Source organism: Amphimedon queenslandica, unplaced genomic scaffold (genome assembly GCF_000090795.2).
Source record: "Amphimedon queenslandica unplaced genomic scaffold, v1.1 AMPQUscaffold_13491, whole genome shotgun sequence".
NCBI classification, from domain to species: Eukaryota; Metazoa; Porifera; class Demospongiae; order Haplosclerida; family Niphatidae; genus Amphimedon; species Amphimedon queenslandica.
Window position 1 is genome coordinate 152,624 of NW_003546273.1, and position 10,283 is coordinate 162,906.

The window sequence follows — 10,283 nt, forward strand, 5'->3', positions numbered from 1 at the left end:
TGCAGCTAACAACCAACAAATACTTGATGCTCATAGGCTGCTCTGCAATGGGATTGATAGAATAAGAATTGGTAATAATTATTTGTATCAGAAATGGTTTGGGGCTTATACAAGACAAAGGGCATTCAGAGTATTTGATGTCTATAACAGAATAAAAGGTGGATTGGCAGGTTATGCAGTTACCTATGTGAATGGTGGCCCATACTGCAAGCCTTCTTGGTATGGCTATACTTATAGAGGTTACAGCACCACTACGGTTTGGATTTGCAATGCTTTTTATGCATTTCCCGTTTCTTGTGGAAGTCCAGGTACTTACACCAAGGAGTTTGGACTGATTCATGAATGGAGTCATGCTTTTGGTAATACATTTGATCATGTATATGGCTTCATTCAAAGTCAAGATTTAGCTAGATTCTATCCTGATACAGCAGTTGATAATGCTGATAACTATGGATGGAATTACTGCGAATGGCAGTAACTGGACCAGGCCGTTCATCAAAGCCAAGAACTTAACATTAGGACTCATGCAACACTATAGGACATGCACTTTTCTTTAATAATAAATATTTGTAATTAATTATCACATTTTTGATTTCTTGGCTTAATAAAAAAATGATTTCAGTAAAACTGTTAGTGAATGAGATGAGTGCATATATTGATCATAGAAGCTCAAGAAAACGTATTAATTTTATGTTTCTATTGTAGAGAATGTTAATGCTTTGAATGTTGTCTTTAAATATTTTTACAGTTGAAATTTTTATCAAATCATAATATGAAGCATACAAAAAATAATAATAACAATAATAATAAAATAATAATAATAAAAAAATATCTAAATCTATTCTAAACACAGGGGGAGAGAGAAGCTAATGAACTAACTAATACACTACATACAATATATAAATGTAGAAAATCAAAAAAGCGAGAAAGAGAGAGTTCATTAACAGCGATTACTCTCAAAGTGTCCATAACGAAATTCTGTATCAAATGAAGATTCCATCTGATAGTCTCTGTAGTCGCCTTCCAAAAGCGAATGGTTCAAATCATCTTCTATGACTTCATTAATAGCTCCTCCTTGAGAATTACCAGCATACAAGCAGCGCTGAGGTGTAAAGTCCCAGGTGACAGGTTCCAGGAATCCGACAAAACTCCTTTGTGGCTTGTTTCTTGGTTTTACATCAATACGGTAAGCATTAGGCGATACAGTGCCATCACGAAGAGTACCATTGTATTTAGTAACTTGAGTCTCAACATTCCAGAACTGACCTGCATTAAAAATACATTACAATAATACTAGTAATAAGCTATTGAGTATAATAAGAAACCAAGTTATTTATGTGCATTTAATGGACGTATAGTCACAATCCATTTTTACAATCACTCACCAATGATTCCATGCGAATCTTCATTGAGATTCAACCCACGTATTACCCTAAACTCTTGATAGCCGATACCTGATGGGGTCACGTTGCAATGTACAGTCATCTCTAATGCAGCATCGGCACAATTAGGAACAGAGATCCTAGTAGTATTACGATCAACACTAACAGTAATACCAGAGGAGTCATAACTACTTATAACATTGCTACCAACTGATGTAGTACAGAGTTTATCTGACCCTAGTATAACTGATATATCAACACATTGCTGGTTCTTATTCACTGCTCGAATGCGTATCCTATCAACTCCATGAAAGTCTCTCTGGTTATCATCAGGATCATCGGTGCTAAAGTAGTGGCCGTTGACTGATGTGCATCCGTCGGATATAAAGTTGTAGTATTGGTCACCACTTCCATGGATCTCATAGCAGAGTGAGTAAGTGTGAGGTTGTGCCAAATCAGGTGTGTAGAGTGGGACTGTGAACATTGGGTCACCTGTTTCACTGTCTTCACCCAATAAACCTGCAAATAAAACAAGCAAAGTATTATATTAAGAAAATACTCTATGTAGGCTCATTGGAGTGTTAAATCTAGAGGGGGTTTAAGAAATTCTTGGTCAAAGACTAATTTCAAGATTTAAATTTCAAAATGTAAATGTAATGTAGATGTAATCGCTAAAATTAAAATTGCGTTTTCATTGCCACAAAGTGCAATTTGCAAAATTTTATTTAGTGAAATTTTACAAATGCAAGATTTGCAAAGAATTTAGCAGCGCAAAAATATCCCAGTATATGGCATGTGATTAAGTGAGAGATACTTACCACACTGTCTTCTTGCAATAGTACGAACAAATGTCTCACTAGGAGGAGTAGTGTAATGACCCAATAATCTGTTAATGTTGCTGTCAGGGTCAGGTACAACTGTTCCATTCCTATACACCAACATTCCATTCCTGTTCCCACAGAGGCCAGTATGAGTATCTAGATCCGAGCCTTCTCCGATATTGATATCAATTCCATCATCGTTGATGTTAATCTGAACGTCTAAGTCTGCTACTGATATACGTAGCTCACTTGGCATGCTAGAGTATGCCACTCTATTCAAATTCTCTTGTCTTATGATAGTCCTGTTGAAAGCATTCACTACTAATACTTCGCGACCAAGTCTCACTCCAAGACGTGTTGTCATGAAGGATCCATCAAGGCTATCGACGACAACAGCAAAGTCCCCGAAAGATGTTCTCTGGGCGACGAGCGATCGCTCGCAGCTTCCATTATAAATATAGCTCTCTCTATCGCGGAATGTCGTCAGTCTGCGGGTGGATGATCTAAGCTCACAGCGACGTGACTCGGGCGTGGTATCGATGATGGTGACTGTTGATGTGCTGCTTCCTCCAATGGGTACTGGGGTCTGTGGATTGGTTGCATTAGGAGATGGTCTAGTGCTGATGTTAGTAACGCCGATGGAAAAGGTCTCATTTCCTTCGCTTTCTGTGTCATTGAGTGTCCTAACCATAGCACACTGTGGACCCCGAGAACCAGCTGGTATTGTGAGTTGGGCGGAACCACCGACAAAATCTGGTGGGCCTAAGGATAGAATAGAAAGAAAGAGAACAAGCGTAACAATGTAAAAATATTCCTATAATTGATTTCACCACCTTGCATGTACAGCTGGGTTCTTATTAAGACTTATGAAGATTCTCTCTACCTTCTACTGCTTCTAGAAAAGTCTTTAGACAGTATCTCTATGTTCTTTCGCTGTTAGAAAGCTCATAAATTTGTTCCATGTTCAAACCGCCATTTTGTTTGCCGTGACCACACCCACTTACGTAGCGTGGGCGGGTGGTTGCTAAGGCTTGTTATTTCTCCAATACAACGTGTATAGAAGAAATGAAGTGTTGACATACAATCAAATATATATATATCGCACGTGAGTGAAATCAATTATAGGACGACCTGGGGGCTACGCCCCCAGGTTGTAAAAATAGAATCATTATTGCTAGTATACGTTATAAAGCTGTCGACACTTCCTACTTGAATATAATCATAATAAATATTAATTTTTAAACTACATGTATAAAGCATCTTTTCAATCACATATTACATTTTAAAAATTACTCCTTAGGATATTATGAAAAACATGACTTACCAGTAGCAGTTCCATTGATAGTAGATAGTGTTACATCTATTGGTCTCAATGAGGTAACGTTTGATTCAACACACACTCGAACTGAGCCTCCTTCAACAACACTGGTAGTAGGTGGTGTAACAAAGATACCAGGAACTATGATAATAAATAATACAAGTATTGTAAAAATTACTACATTGCAAGTAAGAATAATATTGCAGAAATGCCAATTTATAATGAATTTTTTCAAAAATCAGGCCAAAGTCCCTCCCTGTACAGAGACATGAAAAGTTGAGAATTCTTCACTTTTATAAATTTTTCTAATGCATATACATGTATTTATGTTGCGTAAAAAGTTTGAGCTGATTCCAATCAAATTTTAATTTTTTATGAATTTTTAAAGTTGCTCCAAAATTGGGTCAAAGTCCCTGTACTATAGTACAGGGTCATCAGTCAAATTTCGCCAAAAATGAAAAGTTGAGAATCCTCCATTTTTATAATTTTTTTTTCATGCATATACATGTACTTATGTTATGTATAAAGTTTGAACTAAGTCCAATCAATTTTAGATTTTTAATGAATTTTTAAAGTTACTCAAAATATTGGCCAAAGACCCTTAGGTCTTTGGCCAAGAGGCAAATTGATACCCATTATATTTTGAAGGACATGCATGCGGCACAAAATTAAAATTACACATACCATCATCATCTATAACAATGGCTGTGAACTGTTCGTTAACAGGCTCTGCTCCAGTAACAGATATTGGCACTGCTCTAATGCTTGATCTCTCATCATTCTCAAGTGCTGTGGAATCATCTCTTATATCAGCCAAACAGACAACTGGCGTCTCTGATGGTGAACTGGGAACAGTTAATGTAGACCCAGTGCCACAGACCATTGTGAATAGAGATTCATTAATGCCCATTAAAGAACCATCAGCTAGAAAAAGATTATAAAAGTACAAAATTTTTTATTTTTTGTTACTTTGAGTAAAATCAAATGTGACGGGTCTGGCTGCAGGGCCAGATACAAAGGTAAAGCTACCACTGCCGCCATTTTCAGGATAGGTCCTATTACTCTCTCTGAAGCCGAAGAAAAATGCTAGAATGCAAAAAATAATAGGAATAATAACAATATACTAATATAAAATGAGATATATTAAGAGTTCAAACTAAAGGAGCTTGCATGAAAATATAACAATTGTAGATATTATACTTACGATCATCATCATTTATCCTAAGAGTGGTTGGTGCACCAGTTGTAACTCTACCACTTGGAGTAGAAGAACCAAATCTTAATGGATAAGACTCCACGTCTTCAAGAGCAACGCTATCATCATTGATAGGGAAAGAGACAGTCATTTGTAGTACCCCTCCAGCTGAGAAAGTGACATCACTGTTAACATTAGTTCCTGATATGAATACAGTGCTTGGCTGTGTTCCAGGGGCTATTGGAAATTAAAAACAATTGATAAATTATCAATTAAAAAAAGAAGAGAGAGAGAGAGATCAACAAACCTCCTCTAACTGGTACAGTCAAATCTCGTGCAATTGGTCTATCAATCACAACTTGTACTGACCCAGCTCCATCATCTTCATCAAAATCATATGAAGTCTGATTAAAATTGACACCAACAACTAAAAATAGCAACATTACATCATCAAGTTATTACTAATAATAGACTTACTATCATTGTCCATGATATTAACTCGTAGAGAACTGCCTAGATTGACTCTAGTGGTTGGGATGGATGAGGTAAGGTTCAAGAAATATGTTTCTAAGTCCTCTAGTCCTGTCTGATCATCAGTGACTTGGAAAGTGAGTGGTTGTTTATCTGGCCCATTGGGAGAGAATGTAACGAATCTGTCGACATCAGTACCAGAAGTATCTACAAACAGTTGATTTCGGTTTGGTCCTGTGAAAAAAAGATTTGATATGGTATCAGTCTATAGTGTTGCTTTTGTACATTGAGGCTTAAAGTATTTTTAGTTGCAGTAAATTAAATATAATATATATATTAAGCTAAAACTATAAACTGGTTATAATTTTAAAAAGAACTATCAATTTTTTCGCTGATTGAAAAAATTGACAAAATAGCCCTCACCTCCTAATACTCTAACAGTCACATTTTGTCTTATTGGGTTGCTCCTCATCAACTGTACAGTAACCATTGAGCTGTTCTCTAATACTGTGATGGAGCTATCAACAAACATGATACCCACCACTGCAGGAATAAAAATACAATTAAAATTAAAATATAAAGGAGTGAAAAAAAAAGAAATGTTTACCGTCTCGATCAGTAATTGTAGCTTCAGTGTTTGGTCCAAAATTGACTCCAGCACTAGGAGATGATCCAGTGAAAGACAATACCTCCCTCTCTACTGCTTCAAATGCAACATCATCAGTGCCAATTGGGAAATTAAATGTGTCAATGACTGAACCACCTCTAACAAATGATACTTGTGTAGTAAAACTCATTCCTGACTGCTCAACTAATGGATCCGGCTGGTAGACTAGAAAGAACAATTTTTTGTATCAATAATCTTAGAATATTTGTTTGTCATACCTGAACTGATGTTAACATCCAGTTGTCTTGCAATTGGTGATGTTATTGACACAGCAATTTGTTCAGTTCTGGGTTGATCGAATTCAAAGAAATCATTACCAGTAGCAAAGGTGACATTTACAACTAGAAATGAATAAATATAACTCAGTATGCATAATGCAGCACTGCATTTATATGGCTTCATGAATATGCACACACTTACCATCTTCACTGATGACTCTAACATTAGTAGGAGCACCAACAGTTATGTAAGAAGAGCTTATATTAAGATTACTCAATTGAACGCGGTACATCTCCACATCCTCCAGTGCTATCATGTCATTAGTTACAATCCCATTCACATCAATGGCCATTGGCCCAGTTGGTGTGAAGACAAGAGAGTCAGAAAAGTTAGGACCAGATGGGATTACAAATGGCTGCGTCTCAATAACTATTCAAAAAGAAAAACCACAACAAAAGTTAACACTACAAAATTTATTTATGAAATCATAGTTTACTTCTTCCAGTTGAAATAGTGAAGCCCTGTGCAATGGGATTAGATATATTCACTGCAATAGAGACAGCTCCATCAGGTTCATTAAACGTGTACATTCGCTCAACAAACTGAACAGTAAGCCCTATGAAGTAAAAAAAAGAACAATTACATTTGTAACTTAATGCCTTCATAAACAAGGCAATTTGCTGCTAGCAACCAAGCAACAGGATATGCTTCTATTCTTGGCAACATATTGCTTACAAGATTATTTCTCCTTTTCACACACACACACACACACACTCTCTCTCTCTCATCCTCCTCTTTCTCTCTTACTGTCATCATCAACAAGAGTGTGAGTTGAAGTGTTTGGCATGCCAACCCTTGCCTCTCCTCTAAGATTTCCAAGTGTATAAGTGAACATCTCATTTGGTTCAAGTGCTACATTGTCATCTAAATAATTGACAGTGACATTAAAAGTCTGTGCAGTGACATCCTGCGATGAAAGGAAAGTTGCTGTACCAACTACACCACCTGCATAAAAAGAATATGAATAATTTGGATAGGAAGCACAATTGAGCAAAGAAATAAAATTTAAAATATCTACTCATTCTAGCAGAATGAATGTATCTTACCAGTGCTGTTAAGGATATCTACTGATACTATGTCAGAGTTAGCTCCTGTTAGTACTACTGTAATGACTGAACTACCATCTGACTCAAGAACTGTTTTATCGCCATCGATTATCCTCACAACGGATTCTGTTGGAAGAAACAAAAAATAAAACAGACTTGATCATCTTTATTATAATTGCAATCTTACCGTCATCATCAATGATCACAATGTTAGTTGATCGGAAACTTCCAATAGTGATATCTTGTGGTACATCAGTAAAGTTCAGGGGATAAGTTTGTACTGCTTCTCCAGAAATTGAGTCATCTATAACAGTAACAGGTACTATTTGCCTTAAATTAGCCTAAGGTAGTAAAAAGAACAGTTAAAAGCCTTTCTTATAAAGTTTATAGAGCACTAACTTACACTTGAATTATCATTAGCAGCAAAACCCAAAACTTGATTAACTGGTGTTCCTGAATTTCCAGGAGTCACGGGGTCAGGAGCTAATAATAAATGATGCTGTAATTATTGCTATTTTTAGTAACAAGCCTTACCTCCAACCACCCTGACAGTAAATGGCCTGATGACCTCATTACTGAGGACTACAGTAACTGCCATTGTAGTTCCAGCATTCTCAAGAAAACTGTAAGTGTCTCTCTCAAATCCAACCATTGGAACTAAAAAATAAGACAATAAAATAAAATAAAGCAAAATTTGCAGCCAAGAATTATTATGCTGATACAGTGCTACTGCCCAAAATCAATGAATCAAGTCTGATTACGTAATTGATACAATCCTGATATGCTCAGGACTGTATCCAGGCTTGATTCACTGATTTTGGGCAGTAAAGCTGTATCAGCATGACAATTCTTGGCTGTGCAGTTCAACAATATAATTATACAGGACAGAGAGCTCACTCTTTCTTACCATCATTATCAGCAATCCTTATCTCAGTGCTCGAAGCAATGTTAACACCAGGCTGACTAGGATTGCTCAATCCAATTGTGTATGACTCAGTATTCTCAAGTGCTACTGCATCATCACCAACATCAAATGGAACCATTGCTGTCGTCCTATCTCTAGAATTAAATGTGATAGTTTGAGTGATGCTGGGACCATTGTTAACAACAAAAGGCTGGGGACCGGAGCCTTTTAAAAATTAAAGAAATATTATAAAAAGACTATTTGAAGATTGCTAAGACTGACTTCCATTGACTGTGACTGTAAAGTCTTGGACAATTGGATTGCTAATCATAACTTGCAACATTCTATTGCCATCTCCCTCAGTAGCATTGTATGAGCCTTGTCCAAAAGTAACTCTCAAAACTAAAAAATAAGGAAAGTAAAGATTGAGTTGAAGCAAGAAATAATTTTAAAAATTGTATCACGCATACACAACAGTTATATCAATACTGCAGAGCTGGTTTCAATTATAAATCCTCAATTACATTTACACTGCATTCAATTATGCTCCTTTTGTAAAAACAGACTCAATTCAATTATGCCATGTTGAGGTAATTTCCATTAAAAATACTACTTTGATGTGTTTTTGCATGAAACAGAAACATGGCTACTTTTATAAAAAACAGTTGTGCTGTTCATAAAACAGGGTTTAATTGACTTAAATTACCTTCATCATCAACAATATTGATAGTGGTAGGAGGCCCAATGCCCACAGATGGATTAGGCTGTGCTTGGCTGACTGATAATTGGTATGTCTCATTAGTTTCAAGTGCAAAGGAATCATCAGTGATAGTAAAAGGAGCTAATCGTTCTGATCTACTGCCTCTGGCAGTGAATGTAACAACACTGCTAACATTAGCACCAGAGGGTACCACAGTGCTTGGTTGATTACCAGGACCTACAGAGCATAATGATTATTTTAATATTTACATGAATTAAAATGCAAACCTCCTGAGACCGTAACAACAAGATTCTGTGCTACAGTTGTATTTGCAACCAGTATAATATCAGACACTGTTCCATGATTTTCAGGGTAGGTATAACTTGAACCTTGGAATGAGACACTGACACCTTATAAAGAAAGCAAGTCCAATTAAAGACAAGTAGATAATACTTTCAAGTAGCTTACTGTCATCATCATTAATAGAGACTATTGCATCTCCTCCTACTGTAACTCTACCTCCATACGTAGTAGTGGTACTCAAACCCAACGAATACTGTTCCTCTGTCTCTAATGCTACACTATCATCTCTGATAGTGAATGTACCCACTGGGGAGGTTGGTGCCATGGCTGTATTGGCTGTAAGTGTCAAAGTCTGTGATACATTGAAACCTGATGATTCAACTGTTGAAGGCTGATTACCGGGACCTACAAAAATATGAAGCTAAAATTTTATAAATTATAGAAGATGCTTCATTACCTCCAGATACCCCAATAATAATGTCTTGTGCAAATGGTCTGTTAGTTCTGACACTTATGTCAGAGGAACTGCCATCACCTTCAGAGTATGAATAGGATCCTTGCACAAACATTACATTAACATCTAGAAATAGGAAGGAAGGATGTGACATTACCAAGGGAAACACTTATTAACAGAGGTACACATGTGTACATGTACTTATTAGCAGTTTTAACACATTATGTGATAAATGATGAGAGGAAGACATTATTTTACCGTCATCATCAGTTATAGTTATCCTTGAATTGAGTCCATAGTTAACGCCAGTGTTGAAACTCGTATTAAATATAATTGGATAAGATTCAAGTGTCTCAAGCCCAACATTATCATCAGTAATACCAAATGGTACATTCATAGTGCTAGCACCACCAGGACGGAATAACAGAGCTTGATTTATACGGCTGCCTGATTCAACTACAGTTTGTGAATCCATTGGTTCTATTAACAAAAGAAATATAATACATCTTGTACTTTATAGACTAAAGGCTTGTTGACTAACCTGCTATTACTTGAACTGGTACATCTTTACTTATAGGAGCAGACAACCGTACTATAACATCACTAACAGATCCATGGCTCTCAGAATAGTTATATACACGTCTTGAAAAGCTAACAGTAACAACTACAAAGCAAAAAGTAAACCTTATATTGTAGCACGTGGAGAGACTTACCATCATCATCATTAATCCTGACCATGCCTG

At 36.4% G+C, this 10,283-nt stretch overlaps 2 protein-coding genes across 2 annotated transcripts in view; one reads left to right on the forward strand and one right to left on the reverse strand.

The window, feature by feature from the left end:
- LOC105316863 (uncharacterized) overlaps positions 1–478 on the forward strand; it is a 911-nt gene extending 433 nt beyond the window's left edge. Inside the window, exon 2 of the mRNA XM_011412104.1 lies at positions 6–478. Coding sequence (XP_011410406.1) covers positions 6–478 — 473 coding nt within the window. The remainder of the gene's footprint in view (positions 1–5) is intronic.
- Positions 479–718: 240 nt separating this feature from the next.
- Positions 719–10,283, reverse strand: part of LOC100640611 (uncharacterized) — a 15,324-nt gene continuing 5,759 nt past the window's right edge. Inside the window, exons 15-41 of the mRNA XM_019993606.1 lie at positions 10,082–10,204; positions 9,799–10,020; positions 9,544–9,666; positions 9,252–9,491; positions 9,071–9,193; positions 8,790–9,020; positions 8,366–8,485; positions 8,087–8,308; positions 7,714–7,836; positions 7,583–7,662; positions 7,367–7,520; positions 7,180–7,305; positions 6,881–7,078; positions 6,570–6,689; positions 6,275–6,502; positions 6,073–6,195; positions 5,795–6,019; positions 5,611–5,730; positions 5,194–5,421; positions 5,024–5,143; positions 4,726–4,953; positions 4,491–4,607; positions 4,206–4,445; positions 3,528–3,662; positions 2,201–2,965; positions 1,386–1,901; positions 719–1,266 (exon numbers count right to left, since the gene is read on the reverse strand). Coding sequence (XP_019849165.1) covers positions 941–1,266; positions 1,386–1,901; positions 2,201–2,965; positions 3,528–3,662; positions 4,206–4,445; positions 4,491–4,607; positions 4,726–4,953; positions 5,024–5,143; positions 5,194–5,421; positions 5,611–5,730; positions 5,795–6,019; positions 6,073–6,195; positions 6,275–6,502; positions 6,570–6,689; positions 6,881–7,078; positions 7,180–7,305; positions 7,367–7,520; positions 7,583–7,662; positions 7,714–7,836; positions 8,087–8,308; positions 8,366–8,485; positions 8,790–9,020; positions 9,071–9,193; positions 9,252–9,491; positions 9,544–9,666; positions 9,799–10,020; positions 10,082–10,204 — 5,576 coding nt within the window. The 3' untranslated portion in view covers positions 719–940. The remainder of the gene's footprint in view (positions 1,267–1,385; positions 1,902–2,200; positions 2,966–3,527; positions 3,663–4,205; positions 4,446–4,490; positions 4,608–4,725; positions 4,954–5,023; positions 5,144–5,193; positions 5,422–5,610; positions 5,731–5,794; positions 6,020–6,072; positions 6,196–6,274; positions 6,503–6,569; positions 6,690–6,880; positions 7,079–7,179; positions 7,306–7,366; positions 7,521–7,582; positions 7,663–7,713; positions 7,837–8,086; positions 8,309–8,365; positions 8,486–8,789; positions 9,021–9,070; positions 9,194–9,251; positions 9,492–9,543; positions 9,667–9,798; positions 10,021–10,081; positions 10,205–10,283) is intronic.